This window comes from Solenopsis invicta, chromosome 15 (assembly GCF_016802725.1).
Source record: "Solenopsis invicta isolate M01_SB chromosome 15, UNIL_Sinv_3.0, whole genome shotgun sequence".
NCBI lineage: Eukaryota > Metazoa > Arthropoda > Insecta > Hymenoptera > Formicidae > Solenopsis > Solenopsis invicta.
Genome location: NC_052678.1, coordinates 6286685 through 6314352, shown reverse-complemented (window position 1 = coordinate 6314352; position 27668 = coordinate 6286685). Strand labels below are relative to the sequence as shown.

Sequence of the window (27668 nt, the reverse complement as noted above, 5' to 3'; positions counted from 1 at the left end):
CACGCCGCGTATATATGCCCTTCGCATTACGGATGCACCCGGCTCGCCTCGTAATTGGTGATTTTGGATCGTTTCCAATCAAGGGTGCATCTCTCCGATCGTAGCTGGTACACACCGCGGTAACGCCCACACTTATGTGACGGTGGTAAGATATGCGCCAATCGGCGAACATGCCCTGCTAATTGGCAGACTGGTTCCAATTTAGCGGAGCACATGCGAACTCGAGATTCCGGCGACAACAACAATATGTGACCCCGCGTATGTGTAAACGATCGTCCATGACTTTAAATAGTTTCCTCCTAACTAAGTACTATTTAAAATTTACCGAGACTTGATTAATTATCCGGCATCTTTTCAGACACTTGGACACTTTTTTCTAGACAATTGAAGCGAATCGGAGAATCATTTAAATTCCACAAGTCTTTACTACAATTATTTTTACTGCGTATAAAAATATCAGATCGCCATTGTTATATAATACAAAGAGTAATTTTTTTCTGTTGCGCACGGAACATTTGAGCAACGAAACTCGAAAACGTCTTCTCTTTTACAAATATTTGAGCTAATAAGTCGTATCAGATATTCACAAGATAATTGTCTAGCGATAGCCAGACGGCAGAGCGGTTAGAAATGTCACTGCGTATTAACGTTAGTTTTCTACGAGAAAATTCAGATTCCCGTAATCGGGTCGATTAGAATTCCTTCTCCGGGGAGTCCGCGCGCATTGCAATTCCGAAAAATGAACTTTGAAAGTAATCAAACAAGCGTGAATTCCGCGAGGGACATCGAGCGATAGTCAACTAGTAGAACTGCGGGATTTGGAAGTTCGCCAATGCACGACGGTCCTCGACGAACGTTGGCGGCGTGAACTTTGTTTCTGAGTTTTGATGCGCGCTGTAAATTGCTCGGATCTCGTACTATGGATCTTTCTATCGCGCGACACGCTTGAGTACGTGTGTTTTCTCTCCGCTGCTGCAGTGAGAGAGAAGTGAATGTTTTTGTTTTCCGATCGTTACCGCGTCCAAACGCTATTCCTATAGCGGTCATATCGTTCTAAGAAGCTCGCAACGCGAGCGTTGATGGAAGTCGGAACGGCGTTTTTGTTTTCTTCTTTTTCCCTTCTCTCTCTCTCTCTCTCTCTCTCTTCCTCTTTTACCCCGACCTCGTTCTTCAATCCAAGTCTTGGGTTCCGCGCGACGTTTTCAATAGCGCGAACGTGGAGCGAGATAACGTTAGGAATAATGCGATCGGCAATATTTCCGCGCATTCACGGGCGTTGGAAATCTTCGAGGAATAAGGAACGGAGCACGTTCGCGAATGGCGATTGCACACAATGCGCCCACGTAGGCGCAGCAATCCCTCAACTTGTCACTTACGTTCCGCTTGTAACGGGCGGTCGTTCCCGTTCTCGCAGCCCCACGCTCACCCCGCCGCCCCCTGCAGACCCAACTTTCGCGCCAACCCCTTCATTCGTACGGCAGACGATGGCTCTTTTCATCCGGCGAGGCATTTCATTCGAGAAACTCGTCGGCGTCGACGACGAAGACGAGAACGATGGAGAATACGGTTTAGAACGGACAAGTTGACCTTCGACTTTTGTAAAACTTCGGACTTCACGAAAGTACTCGTTTCGTCAAGGTCGAGCACGTCTCTATGTCTTTCAAAAAAAAAAAGACTGGATGAATTCGTCCACATGGCACCACGTTCTCACATACATCTTGAAGAAATTGGCACCTCTCACTGCATTTAAGGATGTTTTGGGGCTGTACAGTAGCAATCGTAAATGTTACCAATATTACCGAGAAATTTAAAAATTGCAGACTTCTTAAATCTTATCCCTTTTCTTCTTAATCAATGACAAAAAATTTTTATTATGAATACCTGCATTTTTAGGTCCTGAAACTAGCTGCAAGGAATAAAGCAATGAATAATTTCATTTATGATGGCTCACGCAGCGTAAATGACCATATTTTGCTGCAATTTTAGATAAATAACTTTTAAACGAGTAAATGGAGCCAAATGAACTTTGCACAATTATTCATTAGAATGTTATTCGTATATGTAAAAAGTTTCATTTAATTCGTAATGTTACTTCCTCATCAAATGTGTAAATAAATACTACAAAATGCGATTTTACATTAAAATAAAGTGAAAATAAAAATTGAATTTTTTACTTTTAAGAGAATAAGAGAATTGTAGCTCAAACTTTACGTAGATGTTAAAATGTAATGATAATAATAATAAAAAAAATGTAAAAATAATAAAAACATAATAATACAACGTAATAGAATAATCTATTTATGAAATTATATTTATATGCTAATGCTCGGAGGTGTGACACATACATTTTTAAATAATACATTCACTTCGCTTGTATAAAATATAACAGCGTATTCTATAGATGGCGAATGTACACGAGAACCAAAGTTTTTTTTTTTTAATTTTATGAATAATAAACAATGTTTTATTAAAGTTTATTTTACCAACTCACGCGCGTATCTTATTATCGCGAGCATTTCGAAATAGATGCATGTTTGTGCAGAGGTTTAAGATAGACTTGCGTGAATTCAAAGTTGATCGTCGGTATCGCTTTCAATTGTTTCAACAAATTGAGCAATTTTCCTCGTTACGGTCGATTATTCCCCGCGCGAGTTTAGGCTCGTAAAGCAACGCTGAATGCGTTCGATAATCACCACCGCGTGGCGATTATTAATAATCAACGCGCAAAGTTCTCGGCAAGTAATAACAGGAAGCACATCGCATTTGATAGTCGCCGCGGGTTCGTTAATTATAAATACTGATAGTCGATAATTAGAAGCGATTCCACGATGACCCGGCGCGCGTACGTCCAGTTATTATGGCGAATCCCATAATCATGTAATATCTAAAATTATGCTCGCCGGAGTTTTCGCACTGACGCGCGTACGCGCGCATGAGCGGCGCATTAGCAAATTGGCGGTTAAATAATTAAATAATGCGGTACGGCGACGTGATCATTTTAATACAAAATCATCATCGCGGAAATTGTCCTTCTCGTCATCGTTCGCCGCGACACTGCGCCCCGGCCGCTCTCCGAATTTAATTATAACTTCCATCGCGCGCGCGCGCGCAACCGCGGCACAAATTTAATGCCGCTGTTAAATCACTCCGCAAACTGTTCTTCCACGGTTCGCTATCAGCGAGCCTGCGTCCGCATATTGTATCCATTCCGCAGGATCTCGACGGAAGGCAATGACATTTCTTCGTCGCGTTTCAGATAATGACTTTATTTCGTTCTAATCGTCTAATCTTGCGACGTGGTCGTGGAACGTTTAAAAGCACTTATCGGAACCGCCCGTACCGATTTAATTCCCGGATACACACGCGAGATATAAACGTTACGTGCAACGAGCCCGTTTTTCTTCTTTTTTTTTTTTTTTATAATGCGGAAACTTCCGTTCCAGAAACAGTCCTCTATGAACCGCGCACTGTTTTTAAATGCGATTTTACCTCGCCGCCTTAATATATTCATTGAATTATCTTCCACGCGCTTTATTTTCATCCTTTGCTCCTGCCGCGGCAAGATAGAAACGCGCGTGCAACACATTGGTCGGATTACAAAATACAAAATGCCATAATAGGATACAATAGGTAATTAACATACTCATTTGCCGCTCTACCGAAAGCTCGCGTGTGCGCGAGCTTTCAAAGCGTATTTCTCGATGCTTAGTCTTTAATGTAATGAGCACTACACTGCTAATTTTTGTCCGCAATTATATTTTGTTTGCAAACTCTGTACCGAAATAACTAAATGGGAATAACTAAACAAACCAGACTCGTAAGCCGCTAAAAATCTATATACCCAAGTAGAAGTGCGGATCTGACCAGTCTGATTCAGAATCTAATGTCCGACTAATACTTGGATTAAGTTTTCTAATCCCTGTTACTGGCTGCATTCATAACCAGTTTTCATGGTGTAACTGCTGTCTAGCAACTATTACTACAAAAAAAAAAATGATAGCAAATGGCGATACCTTTTAAAAAATTCAGACTTAACAATAAATAAATGTTATCAATAGTCCAGATTTAAATAGGTACCAGGAGAAGCGAGTACATTTATTAGATAGCGGCTAAAGACACAACTTTTCTATCTCATGATTAAACGGGCATGAAGTCCAATTTCGACAAACGCAGAAACGTGAAATATGATCGGCGAGCCTTTGTTTGTTTATTATAAAATTATATCCATTAATACTTTATTATATAATGTTATTATTTATTCTAAATAAGAATACATGCGACGAGAGTCCATTCGTAGTAGCGATTTGCCCATTTAAAAACAATTGCGTTTGAATCATGTTTATTATGCCGTATTGTCTGGTATCGCGTTATAATTCGCTTCATTAATTTGTCCACGCTAATTTAATCTCGCGTACACCCGCTCCGCATGTGCAAGCCGTGCTCATTGTAGCCATTTTATAAATATCAATTGTGCAACTGAAAATCATTCAATCTTGCGAAACCGCATAATATTTTCTTTAATCAAATATTTATTATACGATACGACTTACATTAAACGATTTTTATGTAAAAAAAATTACATTGAGTTGTGTTAAAAATTTGCGTTTATTTGGCATGACGTACGTTTAATAAAAATGTCGACATATTATTAACGATCTTCGTATCTAAATTATTACAAAAATTCGGAGACTTTGATGGATTTAGCCTTAGAAAGATTATTTACTAATTTATTAACGAAATTTCGATTCATCTGTCGCTTATCAAAATTCTTGAAATCTTTTAAATCAAATATTAGAAAATAAGAGAATATATAGAAAACAATCTAATCGATTTTTTGTTAAAAAAAGAAAATTTAATTCCAACTTCATCATGCATTTATAAACGAAAGAAAATATCAATCTGGGACACTCCGTACATGTATCTCACGCAAAAAATAGAAAATCTGATTTTTCTCCTTCTGCATTTTCAGTATCAATCAGAATCCAATTTCTGTGATGTAATTGCAATACTAATACATGTTAATTCTGACGTTTACATTATTACACGTTCGTGTCTAACACGTGTCTTGAATCTCTGAAATAGGATCGCGTTTCCTTTTCATTCGCGTCGTAATCCCAATACCGTTGTGGAAACGGCTGGTCCGATTTAATCGTACCGCGACTACTGCCGGGATGCGTATCCAAGTGGAAACGGACGGCTATGTCAGACAGAGATGCCTTTGGCGATCGGTAACTGGAAATGACGCGATGTACCAAGACGAATGGGAGGACTCTGACGTTTGGGTCTAGTTATATTCTCTGTATAGCGTTCGTAGATGGATCCGAATTGAAAGTTTTAAGAAAATCAAATTTTTTCCAGTTTACATTATAGACGTAATTCCAAATACTGACATTGCCTTCACTAAAAATATTGTTACAAAACACTTTAACAGAATATACCTGTATGTATTAGAAATATAAGAGGAGTAAAAATATTAAAATTAGAATTTCATAGTTAAAATAGGAATTGTGGAAAAAAATAAAAGAAAAAAATAAAACGCTATCATAAATATATTATCGTCACGGAGAAAAAAAAAGCAGCAAGAAAAGTATATTGGAAGTACACAAATAAGCCAAAACAGCCGTCTCGTCAGATAGTGGTATTCGTCCCATCGCAGCAGGGGGCGAAGATTTATCACGGATTTCCAATCAATTACGACGACCACGCGACAGAAGAAGATAAACTCCCTCGCTCTCGATCGTGTCCCTCGATTGATAATCATCTCCTCGGATTACGACCCTCGACGACTGTCTGCCTCTTCGCCGGCCTCTCCAGCGCGACGAAGGTGAGAGGCGAGTTAATTTGAGGAAACTAGCGGACGTAGCACGGCCTCCAGGTACTACGGCAGGAAGGTCAGCGTCGGGTGCGGATACGACGAAGAGAATCGCACGCCTCCTCGTGTCTGACTTCTCGGTCGGGCGCGCGAGAGACGTGACCGACATTGTTGACCAGTTCATGACGACGAACTCGGTTTAAATTAAAGGAAAACAATTGTCGTGTTCCGACCGCCGGTCAGAGTTAAAGCGGAGTACTTCACGTTTCGGTCAATTTTGCGAAAGGGACGGAGAAAGACGCTTATGCACGGCGCGTACGCGTTCAGGAACGCGAACACGAGAGAGTGTTCGCGACACGAAGGAAAACAGTCGCTCCTGACGACGGCGAAATCTTTCCCTCGTCCACTCGCACACGCGATGGAATAACGAGACACGGCCGACGGCTGACGTGTTCTCGGCGCGTGTCTCGTGTCTTTAGGAAATTCCGGCAAATTGCCTCGTGATAAGAGCACGTACGGAGATAATCGAAACCATATACACTCGCGCGGTCGAGAACCGTAGGCGGATAATCCCGTTACTGGCGTCCGTTACCGTTTACTTAAGTCCCCTACGCTGTGTTTCGCCACGAGGCGTCGGGGGGTTAGCTTGAAAATTTCAGCTAATCGATTTTTTATCGTCGAGATAGCGAGAGAGGTGAGGCACGATAAGGATTTTTTTCCCGAACCGAAACTCTCGTTGCAAACTTTGAATCTGGGTCGAATGTAACAAGGATCGTATAGTATATCGGCTACATTTTTTTCTCATGCTTAGGAGGGTAATGCGTTATGTGCGTCGAAGGAGAAAGAATATTTTGCGATATTGTACGAGACGTTTAAATGACTGTTGCGGAATAGCTTGCAGCATTCGAGATACAGCGGCGAACGAGATGTAATTTCGACGCGGAAAATCCTTGTTACTCGGCACAACGCGATGGAAACTTCTCGGAGTTAGGGAGAAAAATAACGTCGCTAGGGGAGAACGGCATCGCGATATTTGCAAGTGAAACTCGAATCAAATGCAGGAAGTAGAAATGAGAAACATAATTTTGTTGCGAAGGATCCACGGTAAGCGCCCGGTCGTAACAAGGGTTTTCTCAAGGAAAATAAGGATATGTCCGCGAGCGGCTAACAACGCCGCCGTAATTTGCAAGGCAGATTCCAATGGCATACGCCGAGTGAGAATGAAAAACATAAGTTTGTTACGTTTGCCGAAGGAATACGCAAATGAGTTGTGTTGTTCCTCTGAGAAGAAAAAAGCAGAGATGCGCGCCTTTTCAGCTTGTTGTTTCTTCTCGGGCGCAGCATGAATTAGCAAGTAATATTTTACATGTGGTTGCGAGCACGTGGACATGGCTACGATCATGGATGCGAACGTGAAAATTAAATTCTTTTTTTTTTTTTTTCAAAAATTTAGCATTTTCTTGTGAGTTTTAAATAACGTTTCAAGAATTCCATCGAAAAAATAGCACGACCCAAATTCTGCTTGAGATATGAAAATTATTACCTATTTCCGTATAATAAAAACAAGATTGTCGATAACAGCTCATATGCTACATTTTACGTCAAACGCTTAATCGTCAGAACTTTTTTTTTTCTTTTTTTTTGAAACAATGAAACTTTGAAACTCTTTGTGAATCCGAGTGGAGATTTTACTTTTGACTTCAATTAGCCCTTTTGAGCTCCTACCTATGCTTGCTTTGTGTGCTTCAAAATGGTAGTTATCAGAACATTTTCCACTTTGGGATTAAAAAAGAGATTTTTTTTCGACCTCTTAAAACCTCTTGAAACTCCTCACAAAGGTTCTATACTATAATGAATAAGTTCAAAAGGGGGGTTTATTCGAGTGTTTCAAGTATCAAAATAAGTATAAAAGAATTGAGGTCGAAAATAGAAATGAAATTTCAACTCGGCAAAAACCTAGAATTTTATCAATTATTTCAGAAACAGATTGTTAACTTCGCGGGAATAAAATATATCAATCATAGAACGTTCCTTATATTACGCTAAAAACGAATCGTAAAGAAATGTATCCCGAACACTTTTTCGCATGAGAAGGGTTCACTCGCGTCGTCCAGGGGCTACTTCGCCTACGCTCGGTGAAATCCGAAGAATCGCCCGGATGCGGCACGGCGGAGGAACAGGACCCGCGGGCGACTACGGTACGTCGCACGAAATTTGCAAGCAAATTGCCAATTCTCAGACGGCCCATGGACACGGTCGGCCGCCCGCCTGCGCGCGTCGATAGAACGCACTGGGCAGGCCACCTGCGACCTGTCTGTCAGGAGCTAGGAGCACATCTCGTCGACGTACGCGACTTGAAAATCTAACGCGCGTTCGATACTCACGCGTCAAGATACTTTCTCGACAGATTCGAGGAGTATCTGACGAGGGCTAAATCGGGTTCTTAATTTTTCTGAATCTGATTGAGCGACAATCTGGTCTTCATGCGATTTGACGAAATCAGATTGCCGCTTGCCGCGAATTTCGCAATTACATTTCTGAAGTCATTAGTGCCGTCTGTTCAGTGTCAATTACAACGAAGAGCTTCAGCAAATACACGACAAACTGTGCTAAATTTAAAATTTTGATTTGTCGTTTCTAAATGCAACGTTGACCTTTGAAGAATCGAAAACAATATGATGTCTTTTCTGAACTATATTTTTGTAGCGAAAAACATACACGTAATTGTATAAAATTGTTACCGATTTTGTGATATTTATGAGTAATAAAAAAATAAACAGAATAAAGTAATAGAACCACAGTGTTTTGAAGTGGCTGTTTCAAAATATAAAATAGGTCTTATATAAACAATTTCAAATATAATTCGTATCATATGAAATATACATATAATCATGAAAAATGCGCTTTATTTTGTAAACAACTTTAATCCTCGAATTGCAAAATGTATATCGGGAAAGATCTATTTTGCAACACGATCAACTTTTCGGAGAGCAGAGGGACTTACATGTACAGACCTGTAAATTGAGGATTATTTCATCGACTTTTGGGTATCTGAATTACTTGGCGAGTATCGTACTGGAAAAGCACGATAAAAGCTCCTTTCAATTAGCAAATACTTAAGTACTTTCTAAAGGCCGTTGTCGCGCGCGCGCGCGCGCGCCCACGCTCATCGGTATATCGTCTTTGTACACGTCGAAATATTCTCCATTAACTCGAAGTGAGATCCCCTTTCATTCTGCGCCCCCTCTTTCAAACGATCGTAAATGTCTTGAGATCAACGAGGACCTGAAGCCTTTCGGAGTATCGAAAGAGGTTCGCGAGAGATTGAAAGAAATCGTACAAGATGTATCTCAACAAATAGACTTTTTTTCTAATTATTTCAGCACTTTGTACAAAGGCACAAGTAATCCGGAAAATCTAAGAAATTAATTGTTTTTCTCAATACTATTATAAAACTAATATGCCAGCGATATATAATTCAATTATAATACGTGTATGTGCGTCTATATTTATCTAAGAATGATTAAGAGTAATATTCTATTAAGAATAATAACTGAGGAGCCGCATTACAACACATTGTCACGGAACGACAAATACAAATAGTTACATCGCGAGCGGGCAAAACAAGCAGTCGCGATGCAAGAAGGGGAACAAAACGACGCAACGTATTAAAGTGTCGGAAACCTTAACGAAGAACGGGAAGCGATACACAAGAAACAGACGCAGACCAGAGACACGAGCTTGGATAGGCGGGGGAGGGGTGTCCATGGTCTGGTGGGCGAAAAAGCACCGGAGGCGGAAAGCCAAGGAGAAAGGGACGAGGTAGTACGAGGAAAGAAGAGGAGAGGAAAAAAAGCGACGAAGGAAGAAGGAGCAGAAAGAAAAAGAAAAGCTACGAGGAAGGAGGAGCACGGGGTGAGGCAACGAAACCGAATGCCGCGTCTCGGTGTGTGAGCGAAACGTACAGCAAAAACCGAAACTGCAAGATGTGCAACTGCCCGAGCTCTCCTCGGGTGGACGAACGCAGGGATTGCCGGCGACGTCAGCGGAAGGTCCATCCCGAGCCGGCCAAGGCTCCCAGCCTTTTTTCTCTCGTGGATCTCGTCCAACTCGAGCTCGAAAGGGAGCTTAGGAGAGACCCGGTCCTCGTCCGTGCCCACCGAGCGTTCTTTTGAATCCGGTAAGAGGCGCATCGAGGAGAGGATACTCCCCCAGCTCTCCCGACGCTCTTGATAGCCGAGATTTTCGTACTGATCGTTTGAACTGTGCGCGCTCGTACCGCGGCGCGATTTTAGGGAACCGATAATTCAGGAAAACTCTGAACGGGCGCGGCCGCGTGTCCGAGAAGGCGTATAATTTTTAGCGGCCGCCCTTACCAGCGGCGACGATGTTTATGGCTTTCGAAAGTTCGCGCGAGGATATCCATTGCGCCGAGTACGTTGGATCGAGCGCACCGTATACTAAATAATGAAACTTGGAATTATACGACGTTCGCCGAACGCGATTCGGCGAGACGTAAAAATTTAGATACCCTACTTATACGAGAGATTAAAGCAACGGAGGACTGCCGACGGCAAGTGAAATGTCGTTCGACGGAAGACGTTAGAAATAGTTCCTGTCATCTTAGCAAGAGCACCGTCGTCTTAGCCTCACGGAAACCTCGCACTCTCGGTCGCTGAATCGGAACGCGACTCTATTAGGGTCGATTAAAATTTCAGAGCGACAATAATGACATCGACCACGGTCGTTATCGCATTAGAAATCTATTTCCAATAACTAATCGCCAATTAATGACCAAATAACGACCGCTCAGCGGCTATTATATTATAACGTGCATTCCCCACCCCCTCCCCCCTGCCCGCGTCGCTGAGGCGCGATATTGGTTAGCCTCTAAAATACTCAATACTTTTCATCCCCTTAAACGGCACAAAGCACACGATCCTTCCATCTTTTCCATCTGGGCCTTTCCTCATTCCCTCGCGTATTTCTGCCGGAATAAACTTCCCTCTATTTCTTTCGCACCCTCCTATCGTCGCACTCGCACTTCCGCCGGCGCTCTGCCTCTCCCAATCTCTCTTCTTATTTCTCTCCTTCGCCTCTTCTTCGTTCTCACCCCTCGTATATTGATTACATAAGCGACCGAATATACTAACTCAGCTAAAAACGTTCTCTACCCGTGTGCCTCTCCCTCCCTCCCGCCCTCACATTGCCCTTTCCTCCAAAATGTCGATTATGCCGGGTCCAACCCCCCGACTGCATCGTCGTAGTCAAACGATTGCGGGGTGGAGGGGGAGGGAGGGCTGCGATGCATTAACGACGATTTTACGAATCCTTAGCACGATCGACGAAACGGACTATCGCAATCGTGCAGCGCGATAAAGGTGGTCATCGATTACACGTACTTGCTGCACGTACCCTCGCATTAGATGCATACATAATGTTGGCCGGAAAGCCCTACGAATCTGAGTTCTCTTATCGAGCACCGTCGGTGTCTAGAGCCTACGAATTGTGAAGGCTTTTCGTATAAAACTTTTACGAAAAAAAAAAACGGAAGTTTCTCTTTAAAGATAATAGCAAGATGAAAATTGACGAGATACAAGCTTTCCATTGTTAACTGATAAATATATTTATAAAACTAAAATGTATTAAAATAAATTAAAACAGAAAATATCTCCAGTATTTTCTCTTTAACAGTTTAGTTCAGAATGAAAAAAAAAAAACCATCAATGAGCTTGAAAACAAAAAAATTTAAGAGTTGCATTTTATTTTTCAATCAATATACTTTAGATATTCCTAGGGAAAGATTTATTTAAATATTCATTTATTATCCAAGTAAATTACTGTAAAAATTAATTTAATCTTTAAAAGCAGAATTTTTTTATACGCAATTTGATTTATAAATACATTTAGATCCGTTGAATTTACAATTTCTCTCTTAGATTGAATTTTTAAATAATGTTTCTATCATTTGATAACAAAAATTGAAAAACAAAATTATGGCTGAATGATTCATTTTTGATTTATTTATAATCCAAGTAAATTACTGTAAAAATTAAAAGCTCCTTAATTTAATCTTTAAAAGCGGAACGCAATTTGATTTATAAATGTATTTAGATCCGATGAGTTTCTCTCTTAGATTGAGCTTTTAAATAATGTTTTTATTGTTCGATAACAAAAATTAAAAATATAATTATGGCTGAATGATTCATTTTCATCTGATTGTTGCGAAAAATTATTTTCTAAATTGCTAGCAAAATGACAATCATTATCTGCGTTATAGAGAAAGAAAATCTTACTTTATATATAATCCCTTCGCAGAATACTTGTGTAACGAACATGATACGAAAAGCGGTGCATAAAGCATCGTTATTCGCGGTAGAAAGTTCAAGTAACATATATTACACGCCCACGTCCCGAGTACGCGTAATTCATATGGTCGGAATGCATAATTGGTATTGCCGATAAAATTAAAGTACTTTCGGGGAACAGTAAAGCGTCCATTAAAACTTTTCAGAGGGAGGATCGCATCCCCGTTCGCGGTGAATAGACTACGTTTCGCTTTTGAAGCCTCTCTAGTTATTATCCTTGCGCGCTTATAACGTTTCGTAGCTTCGAATAGACCTACAATTTTGACCTTAAAAAGGCCTACAATTTTGACTGCTGCGTCATTTCATTTATCGAAAAGAGCGCATCGTTCAAAAAGCTACGATAAAAATATTCAGATATTATTTATAGGTAAAGAAAGTTTTCACCAAGGATTGTTATCTCACTTTAGATTATCGATAATTAGAACGGAGGATTTCTTACGAGATAATTACGAAGAGCGGAACAATAAACGATTTTATCTGTTGAAGAAAGCACATTAATTTCTTGCGCTGCTAAGTAAGTTTATTATCTCGGCGTTGAAAAAAAATGCATGAGAATTTTTATAGATGAGCTCTTTATAAAGTTATCCATTGTTTCATAAAAAGTCATCCTTCTTTGTTACGCTTCAGTAACATTCTTCATTCAGAAATATCGGTCAGAGGTAAATTTATCAGCAAGCATCCATCTTCGTTCGCGAAACTGCGGAGCAAAAATTCGTAATTTTTGCCGTATTCGTTGGACGTGGGGGGATGTAAAAGGTAAATGTGAGAGAGAGAGAGACGAAATTGGAAATATGAAGAGGAGGACGATAAAACTATTAAGCAAATCCCAATCGAAATTTAATAGCGGACTGCAGTGTGCGTCGGGCGACATAAAATAATTGAGTCAAATATGAAAATGCCGGGGCAGACGGAGCGACGGGAGATTGCCGAAAAGAGAAAAATTGATAGAATTATTGAAACAAAGGCCGTGGGCCTTTAGAGCCGATCCTCGAGGACGCAAACACGCGAATTAATTTGCCCGCGACGCTTTTTCTCTCTCTCTCTCTCTCTCTCTCTCTCTCTTTTTTAAACGTTGGTACAGGAAGGACACCGGTCCCTAGGCTGAAAACTCAATGGGGACGGAAAACTCTGTAGCCGCATAACGAACCGATCTAACCGGGCCTGAGAGAAACGCGCCGCGAAGTCGGACAAAGAGGAGCCGGAAAAAAGAGAGAAAGAACATTGGGCACAATGAAGTATGAAAAAAAACGCGTGCCAAAAATTCCATCTCGTTGGACGCGCCATTTTTACGCGTTGCCGCCCTTGGGGAATTGAATTTCTATCGGGCGCCGCGCTTGATCGTTCCGACGAATTATTTGTCGTTCTGACTTTCGTCGACACGGCGACATCCGTTTTCCTTTTTTGTTTCGTTCTTTTTTTCCATATATATTTTTTTTTTCAGAGGCAGGCGAGCTCTGTATCGCAGTTGTTTCAGAGCCCATTGTTTCTCTGTACGAAGTTTGAGCGACCCGCTAACGCCGTAACCGCGGCGAAGTTATGCGAAACGAACAGATTTGTTATCCGCAAAGAACACGGGGCTTTCGTTTTGAAACAAATTTCTACTAACAGCGTGCTTGTTCCAGAATTATTTAGTTCCCCATATTTAAAAATCCTTTATTTTATTTTTATCGAAATCGCACTTGCGCCGTTTTCTCCCTTCACAAGAGCCGCATTTATTATTGTATTATGAAAAGACGTCCAAATTGATTCATTAACAATTAAACATACCGTGACACTTTAAGTCTTTTCTTTAATTAATTTGGAATACACTTTTTTTAGATAAATAATTGGGACGACGATAAGGCAATTAAGCTTTCAATGAGTATTTTGCATTCTATAAAATGAAATTGGTTTTGTTAGGCTCATGCGGCGGGAATTAACAACGCCGATGTCGCTAATGATATAATTTGAGGGCGAAAATTTTACGTATAACGCGCAAGCTATTCATTCACCGCGTTCCGAGCGGGATGACGACACGTGAGTTCATCAGAAAAATTCTCTGTCGCGACATTGTCGACATTGAGAGGTGGTTCGTGAGAAAAGGGAACTCGTGCGCGCGCCGTCTCCCGAGGGCGTCGGTTTGCTTTTTGCGTAGAAAAAAAGGAAGAAACGGCGAAAAAAGACGGCGGGGAGAGAAGGAGGAGAAGGAGAAGGGTGACAGTCGTCTCTCACTTTCGTGAGATATTAAATTGCGAATTGAGAAAACGAAGATAGAAAGAGAGGGAGAGAGAGAGAGAGACGCGTCGACGAATACCGCCGCGATATGCATTATACAATGGACGCTCGTTTTTCACGCTTAATCTCATTAAACTCCACCGTTCCGCCACTTCTCCCGCGGGGTATTGCCCGTTATAGAAGTAGAAAATCAAATCTGCGAAAATATACGCACGCCCGCGATGCGGTGCAACGAACACGCCGTCGCGTATAAATACGGACGGGCTAACGCGATTATTGTGTCGTGCCGATAATCCTTAATGCATTCGTTAATGCAGAAGTCGGCGCATTTCGTGCTGGCGCGGGTTCCGAGAGGCGCCAGCTATAAAAAGGTATCCGGCACGGAGTGGATAATGGGAAACGCGATTATGGAAAAGCGCGCACCGACATCGACGGCCGTCAAATGCGGACGGATATGTATGAGCGGCCGAGGGACATTTCGATTCGTCCTCTTCGTCGATTCTCCCCGTATAGCAGGAGGAAAAAGAAACGCGCGCTCTTTTTTATCCAACCCCCTCTTCCCCTCCCCCTTTAAAAAAAAAACAGAGATGGATCATGAAAATTTTTCTCGCTCTTTCTCACTCATCGTCGAAGAGATTCCGCAAAGCGTAAGAACGAGCGCGTTAAGGTCGACGCGTCCAACAGCTGGAAACTGGGATTAAAGAAACGCGAAGAAATAATTTGTGCGTCGGAGGAGCTCGGGCGTTTTCACGGTAGTTCGATCAGGGGAGGACCTCTCGTTCGTCTCTCTCTTTCTAGCGGCCTTTCACGAATAAATGTTGGGGTTAGCATTCGCGTCTTTGAACTTGACACGGGTCACCTAGCTCTCTAACGCTAGTGTCCTTTCCTTCCCTCTCTCTCCCCTTCCTCACCTCGAGTTTCCTCTCCTTGGTGAACTTCACTCGGCTACGAGTTAACGGTGCGAATCGCTGTATCTTTTCCCTGCGATTTTCCACTCTAAGATTTCTTTTTAGGGTGTCATCGCTTTTGCATTGCATTCAGAATTTTTATGCAGTAATAACTGATCTTGAAGACATCGTCAGAATGCAATTTTCATTCGAAAGAATAATATCATAATCAGAGAGAAAAAGTGAGAGAGAGAGAGGAGGGAAGAGACAGAAATAAAATGAAAGAATAAATTATTTTATGAATTTTTACTGGTGGTAGTTGGGAATTTTCAAAACTTCGTAGAAAATCGTTATGTATAAAATAACTATTTGAAAATTTTATTGAAAGCGATGTTGGCAAAAATTTTCCACCCATAATCCATCTAAAAAACTTGATCGGAATTTTGTTTTTAAAGTTTAAATAAAAAAGGATTTATTTTTGTTCATTTTTACAAATATGCAATTTTATAAGAAGAAAGACAAATAGAAACAAAAAATTATTTCACTCAAGTTACTAAATCAAGTTACTAATAAACAATATTAGAAAAGACATTGCGGAAATTTTTTCGTTTTATTTTTCTTTCGGAAGAATTTCTAAGAGAGAAAAATATTTTATTTGTAAATAAAATATAAATTCTCGCAAATAGTTTGTAATTTAAAGTTTAGTTATGAACACACGTATTGTGGAAAATTGAGAAATTGCTACAATCGGAGATACTCTCTATTATTTTTTCGCTAGATGTACTTCAAACTGATATACCTTGGAAATGGAATTTGGTCAGAATAGCACATCTTGCAAGCATATATTATAATATATAAATAAAATATCAGTACAAACAATTCATGTAATACACAACGTAAATTGTTAATTCAGTTATGTATGTGTATCTGAATTAACAATTTATATATGTATATATGTAAAATTTGAGACAATGCGTTTTGAATCTTAAACTTGTCACAGATTAATGGATCGCACGAAGCTCGTGTTTATTTTCCTCTCTATCTCTTTGTCCAGTTTTAATGAACCCCCGTTCCGCTCGAAACTATAACCGCAACTTGCAGCACTCTCCGAGTTCTCCGATACACTCCTTCTTCACCGAAAGTTTCGGTAAGTTCATGATCTAGCGCGACTGTTCCGCTCGAGAACGATTCTTCTCGGTTCGCTGGCGAAGTTGCGCTTACAATTAGTGAGGAGCAGCCGGAATAATCGGAAGCTAATTCAGAAACTGCCTCGGAATGGCGATAATTAACTCGAAAGAGAAGACGGAGAAAACGGCGGTCGGTTACTGAAATCTCAGGTGATAAATCCGGCGCGTGTCGTTCGAGACTCGAAACGGACCCTTTTTTTCCCTTCCCTTTTATCTCCCCTCGATTCTGCGGCTGTTTCGTAATTCTGCCGCGTATCGCCGGTATACCATCCCAGTGTTTTATAATACAGAGCACCGATTCTCGCCGGACGGTTCTCTTTATTTCTCTATTATGTCCGTTCTGTTTCCTTCGTTTCCTTGTTTTTCCTCTGGCCGGCACTTCAGATTTTCTCCGGTTCGTTCGGCTTCATGAAACTTTTATTACGAAGCAACGTTGTTTCTTACAGCGGTACTTTGATCATTTTAAATCGTAGTACAAGTACATCTAGATTAAACGAAAGAAGCCGCGCGCGCGTTTATCCTCTGGAAGAGAGAAAGAGAGAGAGAGAGAAAGAGGTAGAACGAAAAAAGAACGAAGCGACGCAACAAAAAGGAAACATCGTTTTCATTTGAGTGTCTTCCTGATTGCAGTGTGCGAGTCTACTAATTGATATCTACTTTATGTTGTGTGCAACGAGTGGTTGTTTCGCAGCCAAATTAATTAAGTCGAATCAATACAATGTAGCTGGAATAATAAATGACGAATTGACAACCGTTGCGGCGTATGGCGGAATCCGATGGAACGGGGAATTTTAAATCATAATATTAAATTGGGCTGTATTAATTAATGAAAGAACACTCACTCGACGTAATTAATAAAATCACATCATGAAAAACATGAATTGGCCAAGTTGGCTTATTATTGCACCGCGTTCGAGAAATATGCAACGTATTACGGAAATAATTTTATCTTCAAAAAGAGGGTGCTCTCGCGCGCGTTCATTTCCGCACACTCGGGGAAATTTAATAAAAGCGAGATTAATGAAAAACGGTATGCTCCTTTTCATCAACTCGTTGTAGCATTTATAATACTGCCTCTTAAATCCAATAATGTTAATGCCTAATTCACTCTGAAAATTGTTAAATCTCAAGTAGAACAGACCTGAAAGAAGCTTTTAAACAATTTTTCTATTTTCATCTTTTGCAGAGAGATTTTTACAGTAAATTTCAATTTCTTGAAATAAAAAAAAAAAGAAAGGAAGGATTTCGCGACAAAACATTGGAAAATTCAAGATTATTGCTCCATGTTTCCAATCTCGTTCGTTTTAACAACGTACCGTTGTGCTCGCACTTTATTTGTTCTCAGTTTTGAAAAAATCGAAGGAAAAAATACTTTCCTCCACGTCCTCTCTCTCTCTCTCTCTCTCCTTTCTCTCTCTTCTATGTCTATACCGGAACACATGTTAATCGTCAACGGCAAGTTTGGTTATTAACTTGTAACGCTTGTCCCCTTTCGCTCGCCGCAGCCTCCTGTTTATTTCAGTTTCTAACGAGGTACATGGTAACGCAGGTATTTCGATTAGTTCGATGAATTTTGCGGGATATTTCACGAGGGCGAGGCGACCACACACCGGGGTTATACCTAACGGTTTAATATTCGCGACACAAAATTATGTCGGCGGCTACATTCGACGGAATCAGGTTGAAATGTTGCCCGGCCAATAATAATCAAGCCGGTAACGATCGACGTTCTGCCGCGCACTCAGGTTTAATTACACCAGTTGTCATCCGTGTTTACTCACGGAGATACGTGCGTTTCGCTTCGATAAAACACCACTGACAGCGACGGAGAATATTTCCGAACTACTGCGCGGCGTTTATTTGTAGAATAGCGTCGCACGAATGCGATACGCTGCGCGGAATTGACGGACCATTTTTCTGCATAGCTGCACGAGATTTCCGCTATATTGCGAGAACCTCGATGGAATCTCTCTTCTTCTCCCTCCCTCCCTCCCTCTCTCAAATGCAAGCGATAATAAACGGAATAACGAATCAGCATTTAAGTGTACGAGCTAAATCGAGAGCATTAAATATGATTAATTAATCAAGTTCAGTCCTACATCCTATTGTATTTTCGATTTTCGCGTTTAATACTCCAGTTGTTAGCAGAATCAACTTTCGACCACAACGAAATGAATAGAAATTTCATATCACGGCTATTGCAATAATCAACGAAGTGAATTTAATTATGAATATTGAAGTGTATTAAATTTTTCTATTTAGAAATAGTGCCATCAAAATTGAAGTGCGCGAGGTCAAATGAAGAAGTTGATTAAGCCAATTCGTTTTGCGTCTGACAATTATAACGAAACCTCTTATATTTATTCCGTAAGACATTATAAAATTACATGGATAGTTATTTTCATTCCCTTTATTCCCAACATTCGTATCTCTGTTAAATGTTAAGTAGTCCGTTGTTACTTCTCCGCGTCCGAGATAGAGATAATCCGCTTAACGTATTTCGGTGTGACGACGCTTCGGTTGTGAAAAGAAATATTCTTGAATTCGCCCCGAGGACGATCGGGGATGATTTATTTTACAAATACAGCCGTAATTTATCGAATGACGTAAACGGATCCCTCCTCGCGAATCTTCCGATCTACCTTTTTTTTTTTTCAAACGAAGACGAACGCGCGCGCGGTTGTGTTCGAGGAGGGTCTCGCCTGCTCTTCCGCGTCCCCTGTCCTCCTTTACCGTGTACTCACCCCCGCCGCCATCTACCCTGCCAAAAGTTATTTCCGTTGGAAATTTATCGCTCTGGCGAGAATCGAGGCGTCATTTCCGGGCGAACGAAACAAAGAGAGTGCCGCGCCGGTGTGCCGGCCGATCTCGTTCCTCGTTCGAAGAATAATTGGCGCCCACTTTTATCGCCTCTCTCTTTAACCCCCTTCCCCCATCCAGATAAAAGTATCGCGAAACTCGCGAATGTAAATCGTCAGCTAAAAGTACGTGATGTATCGGCGTATCTATCTTGCGCCGCGCCGTGAAGAACGCCCGCTAACGGAAGACAAGTGCGGTCGTTCTCTTATTTACAAACTTCCCCCTTTCGCTCGATACATTCGATTTAACTTTCGACGACGATAAGCAAAGCACTACGCTTAACTCTTCCGAATTGTGCACGTATAATGAAATATGAGATTTCGTTCGTCTCTAGCAAACGTTCACTCTTCGAGAATGAAGCGGAGAGCTCGAAGTCAGCTCGGTACGAAAATACAAATGTATTTTTCTACAGAATTTGCCGTCTAACGGAAAAAAAGCGAATGATAGTGACGTTGCTAATTAAGAGTTAATAACGTGAGACGTATTTATTTCCACGATTACGATCGCGGAACATCCCCATATACCGTTGCGTCATTCTCGTTGCCGCGTGATGGTGCAAAACGAACGAAACCCCCCACGAACACCGCGCCAGGAGCATGAACGAGGCAAACTAAGCACGCGATAACGGGGCGAAATTTCCGATCCGTTTCCCTCGTCGTCGAGATCGATCGTTAGGGGCGGCCGTTTCGTTCCCTGAAAAGGGTCTACGTGTGGCGCGGAGAGGGGCCGGGGGGTGGCAGAAAGCAAAATCGAGGGAAGCAGCACTCGACCGATTAATTAAAAACTCGGTACTGCCGTGTTCAAGAAGCACGCTCCGCCAGGAAACGACGCGGGTGTGACAGGATAATGCCGCGGTGACTAAGCGATACCGGGTTTGCCCGCGGGGCTTTTTGGGTCAAAACTGGCGTTGTAATAAGATTTAAAAAAAGGGGACTATGATGTAACGATAGACACGCCGGATCGCGGTTAACTCTTTATTGTAAACGCGTTCTTTTCAAATGTAGGAAGCAAGGGAGGGGAAAAATCGAATCTATTGAACCTCAGATTTGAACTCCAATTTTAAACGTTTCATAATTCTTAATCGTTGAACACTCCGCTGACACTAAACGAATCCTTATATACGTTTTTTATTTTCGGTTTACGGAATTTTTTTTCCACGAATTCACGTAGAATATTTGAATTGACGAAACTTCTTTCATAAATAAATTTTCTATAAATGAAAATTGCTTCGAAAAAGTGATTTCAGTTAGTTGCACGGAAGCATAAAGCAACGTGCAGTTTATTTATTTTTTTTTTTATTTTTTAGATCAGGAAGCAATTTGGTAACAAAATCGTTAACATTTTTACATAAAAACACAACACTTTATGTGATGCAAAAGATTGAAACTGTTATGCAAATATCAAGCGGGGCTCCAAGCTGGCCCAATTTTATTTCTGCCATCGCGATTTCGAGTCGCGATACGGCATAAATTTAGCAATGCTTGTTAAGAACGAACAGGGTCACGAACCTGATGCCCGCCAGAACGGTACAGTTAATTGTCACGATTAATTATTCTGCGATTTTCTTTATTCCAAAAGCGGATCGGATAGTTAGTTCGGTTCGGGTTAACGGAAGTCGAAAAGCTGCGCTGGGTAATTTAGTGCTTGCGGTTGTTATCGATTATCGAGAGCGCGACTCATCGCCAATAAGTATTTGCGCCGCGGGACATAAATATATATTCCAATGAAAAGATGGGATTACAGACACAACAAAATATCGGTGTCACAACGATATTTCGGTGTCACATTTATTTCGATGCTTGATGTAATCTTTTCTCGGCTTTAACAAACAATAGGTCGTAAGAGAATTGACCTGATAAATTGAGTATTATTTATAAAAGATTAATCTAGCACACGTACACATTCTTTAATTTTATCATTCGTATTTTAGTATACGGGTAATTCTATTTATTTCGATATATATTTGAAAAATATCTTCAAATTGTTACAACTACATATACAGGATATAAATACGCTCATATACGGTCTATATAGTTACATCCTTGGAGACAACCAGTCTGTGTGAAACTTCATTGTTACGCGATTCTCAGCGCAGATTAGCACACCGAGATAAGGAAGGATATGTTCCCTCATATATATAGGTATATCTCTAATTTGCGATTTGCGACATGTTACACTGATAACACATCACATTGTTAAAGCAGGCCCATCACATTTATACGAAATATGAAATATTATGTAATAAAGGGGTATATCTCATTTGATTTTGAGTTCTATCAGAACAACAATTTCCATCATTATTGTTATCATGATAAATTACGAAAATTAAGATCGCGAATCGTAAGGCGGCTTATAAATTTAAACTCGTCTTATTATCGAGGAATCTGTGATATTTTGACGAGCGACAAAGCTTTGCAGCATAAATAACGATCAGTACAGACCGTGATTCGCCCTTCCGATCGAATACAAAGGAATCGAGATGGACCAAAGGGGCTGACTCCCAACCTCTACTCGATAACTCGCCCTTAGCGTACCGTCCTTTTAGGCAGGTCCTTCGTACCGGGAATCGTCTAACGAGTCGGAAAAATCAAGTTGCCTTCGCCGAGACCGCTTTTGCGTCGTTGTCGTAAAGTCGTATCTAATTAACCGTAAAAATAACGAGATTTTTGCGATATCGTCGCAAATTACCATTAAGATCGATTTATAAAATTCGGGGACGCAAAATGGAGCAGCAACCTAAAAACAAAAGCGGAAACCTATCCTCGAAGTATAAAAGGACTATAATGAGACTTGCAATTGATTCCTTGATAAATACATAATTAATCCGAGTCTTCCATTTATACGTACGTTCCTTTGCCGGTACTTAAGTATTTTTCGTATTTTTATAATTAAGTTGCAACTAAGTGAAATAAAACAGTATCGTTGTTAAAGCGGATCTTCCTGAAGCTTAATTAGAAAGTGAGATCCTGTTACTTTTGTAACAGAATCTTGCTTTCTAATTAAGAGCAAGTAAATGTAAATTTTTCCGACTCCCTTTATCCGAACTTTTCCGACTCTTTCGACGTTAAATAGCAATTAAACCCTTCGTACTCCTGTACTCTCCCTACAGGATAATCGGTATGGTTATTTTTTTTCTTCTTTCTCGCGAGCATCGCATTTTACGTGCATTCAATTAATCTGAGGCACTGAGCTATTGTAAAGTAAAGCATAAAAAAAGTGAACTCGATTGTTAGCCTACCTAGGGTTTTGAAGGCTTAGTATCGAGGTAAAACGATAATGCAGCTTATCGGACCGAGGGAGAGTGACACCCTTGGCTCGAGGGTGCGTCGTCAGATTTGTCTCGTTAGAGTTCGCATTGTGTCTGCCTACGGTCGATTTACGCTCTCTCGTTATAGCCACCATTCGCCGTCTTCCGTTGCTTTCTCGAGGCCTTCTAGAGAACTCAGGCCTTCTAGAGACTCGAGGTCTTCTTTTTCTTCTTTCCTTCGACCTAACGAGCTTCCATTAAGCCCACAATGCGTTTCCTGGTTTGCGTGTGATTGGCGGTATTTATCGTGGCTCACACATTTATATGTATATAAAAGGAAAAATCTATTTGCGGAGATAAAAAAATTTTTTAATGACCTACATATGCGTATATGTAAAAATTTTAGAATTTTTTTTTAAATATAATCGATGTAAAGCAAGATAAAATTTTTTGTGTGATAAAATTTACGTGATATTGGCGAGAATACATTTCAAAAGCGTACTCTGCATAGAATTTCGTATAAAAATGTCACGAGAAATAACGTCGCGTTTTTACGTTACTTCTCGAGCAAACTGCTTTAAATTAACTACAACTTTGGAAAAACGATTAACCCAAGTCCTATATAAATTTGGAACTATTATATAACATTTTCAACTATCTTAGGATATGTAAGAGATATAATATGATTATGTGAATTCCCTGAATAGACTCGGACATCCGCGACTCTTTTCAGAACTTTTTTCTCTCCCCGGTTTAAAATATACCGTACTTTCTCACTAACAAGAAAGTATCATTAGCAGGGATCGATAACCTTCGTCGAGCTTCTTGTCCCAACTTCTAAAGTTACGGCATTTAAAATTCCGTTTAAGACTCAACTTCAAAGTTTCTTCTTAGGCCGTAGAAATTACGAGCATATCGGTACTTTACTTTCGCAGATAGGATCATTAATTTACAGCAACTCTTTTTATCTACGATGCCATTTGCGTTTATTACTATTTATGCATATTCACGCATATAACTCGTAATATTAAAAATACTAATAATAATGATAATAATAATGTTGCGCAACATGCATTTGTAATTTTACCATGTTCATACAGAATTTCAGCGGTCGAAATATTGCAAAAAGTATCGTTTGAGGTACACGATAAATGTTCATATGTTTTTATATGTTTATCATGCTGCCATTTTTCATTTCTTGCACATGTCGTGCATTAAATTAACTCCTTTATCGTAAATATAAAACGCAATCGTAAATCGCGAGTTATGCGACAGCGTTGTATTAATGTTTCAAATGAAGCAAGCGTGATATTTCATGTCATTAATAATACTGCAAAATTTATTTTTGCTCTGTCATATCACAAATTTTCTGTACCCACAATATAAATATTATATCATCTCGCGTATTACATTATGCTATTAAAACAATTATTTATTCCAGAAGAATGAATTTAAGTACGCTTATTAAATATATGTAATATAATCATTATCTTCAATCTCGATACACAATTTCAAATATAAAATATTGAAAAATAATACTTTATTCGTACTTTGAATCTACTGATTTAAAATTTTATGAATTTTTATAATATATTTTCTCTGGAATTCTTTATTTTTTCGCTCGCGTTGCTTCGAAAATTCGAAAATAGAAATACGATATGTTGCGATATCTCGCGGATACTCTGTAAGGTTTGCGTCTGCTTTTTGTCACAGCGAGCTCTCCGGAACCACGTACCTGTCCGTACTTGGGCAAGTTCACAGTGACGGATGTGAATCGGAATCAACGGAACACGCGCGAAAGCCGTAGGAGCCAACACCAGCAGGAGTCTCTGCCCATCCGACACGATGGTGAGAAGGTGCGGCACGCCCAGGAGAGGAATGAAGACCGGCGGGGTCGTAAGCTGGATTACGAGGTCGAGAAGAGGCGGGCGAACAACGAGTATCTGATCCACGAGAGGATGGGTCGGCGGGCGCGTTCGAATCGCGGCGGCAACCGGAGTCGCAAGGACTACAGCGTGGAGGAGATCCCCTCGTCGAAGAGATCCTTGGAACCGGTGGAGACTTACCGAGATCTACGAGAGCGCGCGTTGCGATCGATGGTCAGACGATCGGGCGACCTCGAGCAACGCTCCGCCGAGAGCTTGCGCTCCAAGACGAGGAGATCGCGCGCTGTCAAACGTTTCGAGGAACTTGCCCCGCAAAACGCGACGAATCGCGCAGAGATCGGTACGAGAAACGAGGGCGAAACGACCGAAGGCGAGGTGAATTCGAGAGATAAGGCGAACAGATCGAGAAGGTATCCGAAGATAGAAGACTTCCATTCATACGACGCCGATATGATCGGACGGTTTTGGGCCGCCGATCCGGACGACAGCTGGACCTCCAGCACGCTGCAGGTGCAGGGCGATTATTTCGGGGATTATCTGGAGGCTGACAGTCCGCCGCGAAAGAGATCCGCGTCGGGGAATTCGGCCGACAAGAGTATGACCTATAAGGATCTCTTGAGAATGAAGAGGGAGCTCGAGGAATACGAGAGGGACGAAGATATCCCGGAGAGAAGGGAGAAGAGAAACGAGGATGACTCGAGGTGCAGCTCCGAGGTGACGACCTTAACCGTGGGCTGCTCCACGGCGGACAGGATGGAGTTTCAAAGTGATTGCGTCGACGACGACGCTATCACCGGTAATTATCTGCCCTTTTCTTCCTCTTTGCTGTCATACCGAGAACCTTGTACCGCGCTGACCTCTTGAATACGAGCACAGTATCGCGAGCGACGAAGAAGGATTATTTTTTCCAAGGCATTTTGAGCGCAGTATTCGACGAGGCGTAGAAAATGTTTAATGCTAGAAGGTTCGGTGATTATGATTTAGAGATAGATGTTTTTATCTAGCAACAACTTTTTCTATATGAGAAGGAAAAAATTTCCTTTTTCTCTGTATTTTCATTTTGTCTGTATCTTTACTGCTTAATTTCCAAAATATTTTCCTTTATTTTTATTAATTATATTTCTTTGTTAAAAAGTTGCTATCTTATTGCTGAGGAAAACATTGATTTTTGATTGACTACGAAGATTGCGGGTTAAAGAAATCAAAAAATTTGGAATCTATAGTAAAAGTAGATACGAAAAATGGATTTTCTCCAAAAAAATTATCTTTATAATAAAACTTTACATGATTAATATCAACTAAATATTTATAGAAAGTTGACAGCAGTTTAAATCCAGAGAGAAAACCTGCATAGTTAAACGGTACATTTTTCTTTTTCCTTTTTCATTACAAGAGCTTTTTATGAGAGAAAAAAGAATTAACAACTATCCGAGAAAAACTCCGTCTTGAGAATAATAAGAGCCATCCATTGAATGATCATAAAATATTTTCTCTGAGAACTGATTAAGTTAGTCACATTGATATTATAATTAAGTCAGTGTTAGCAATAAAGCTCGTCAATGGCACAACCTTTATCGCGCTTACGAAAATATTATCTAGAGACAGTATGACGTATTCGGGCCTTTCAGTGTTAAAGCGACGATATTAACGCGCGCTTCTTATCGTGCCCGAAAACTCGCGCCCCGTTTATCAATCCCGGTAATGTCGTAACTTCATTACGACGGTTGAAGTGATACTCGAGCGCGCTCCCCTGCCGCGATTTCGCATCAAGATCGAAATGCCTGAATGTTCGAAAGAACCGCGAGGCACGTCCGCTCCTCGCCTCTCACCCTTCCCGTTGTGTAGATTTGCGCTTCTCAGTGCCGTGGAATATCCTCTCGACCCTCGACACCCAAGTTTATTTCTGGTGGGGAATAATGGCACTCGAAGGGTAACGGCCGTCGAGACGCCAACCCCCGCTCACCCGATCGTTATTATCCCGAAACTTTCTCCACCCTGCCGTGTTTCGCGAAGACCTCTGGCAGCCCCGTGCTCTCTCTTTGCCTTCCAGCCTACTCCTGCCACGGTAGATGGTTCGACGCCGAAGGCACGCAGTTCGTGATCGCCACCCCGTTAGCGCGCAGAACAACGTGGTCGAGCAGCGAGAACAACAGGGCGCAGCCCTACAGAAACAGCCGTAGACTGTGCTTCATGTACAAAGAGAGCGGCGGAGTTGTCAGTTTGACTGCCAGCCCCATAGCGTGTCAGAGGGGCATCCCACCGCCCGCGCCGATGTTGGCCTTCAACGCTACCAGCACCGGTAAGTGGCAACCTCCGTCAACCCTTTTGCTTTCCGTCGCTGCGCCATTTCATCCCTGGATTAGCATTAATCCGAGAACACTAGAGACGAGTACACGCAACGTTCTCTGATATATTACATTAGGAACATCAATGATGAATACTTCATTAAATATTGTTAGCAGAGTAAACTGAAAGTATTAAAATTTAATTAAAAAGATAACGCGGAATTTATTTTAAAAAAGTCCTATCTGAATCCTATGTTAATATTGAGAAGGTGATTTTGAATATTATTTATTTTTAAAGCTATAATACTATTTAATAAACTTTCTATTTCATGTTTTATGCATCAAACGTAAAATATAATAATGTTTTCCATATATATTGTTCACTTCAAATCTTTAAAATTTCTCCCACTATCCGACTCGACAATTAAAATTTACTTTAACATGCAAATTGTTAGAAAAAAAAATTATATATTAAACAAGCATCTTTCCGTGTAAAAAGTTTCTCTGTGTACAGCTATCAAAATTAATTATTTCAGTATCTTTTATAAATTAATGAGTTTTTTCTAATTATGATAAATGTAAATGTTGCAACGCGTGGTTTGAAATTCTAGGAAGAGTAATATGTTTCATACAGCATAATAATTATATTCCATACTTAACTTATTTCATACCTGCGAGATAGCCTTAGGTTGATGCTTATTAAATCATAAATATAAATGTCAAATTAAAATATGAGGCATACTCTCTTGATGTCGTGGGGATTTGGCAGCTCTGCCTGACCGAGAAAACGCGCGACGAGATTCTCCGTCCTTTTGCAAAACGTTCAGTATACTCCAATAACTTTCTCGTGACGTGAAGGCTGCGCCATCCAATCGAAATCGCGGAGTCAGCGATTGTCATCCATTGCGCCGCTCGAAATATCG

At 40.8% G+C, this 27668-nt stretch overlaps 1 protein-coding gene across 6 annotated transcripts in view; it reads left to right on the top strand.

The window, feature by feature from the left end:
- LOC105207343 overlaps positions 1-27668 on the top strand; it is a 277076-nt gene that overhangs the window by 245075 nt on the left and 4333 nt on the right. For all 6 annotated transcript variants that reach the window (XM_039457986.1, XM_039457988.1, XM_039457984.1 and 3 more), the window contains 2 exons: positions 24288-25256; positions 26511-26759. In XM_039457986.1, coding sequence (XP_039313920.1) covers positions 24288-25256; positions 26511-26759 — 1218 coding nt within the window. The remainder of the gene's footprint in view (positions 1-24287; positions 25257-26510; positions 26760-27668) is intronic.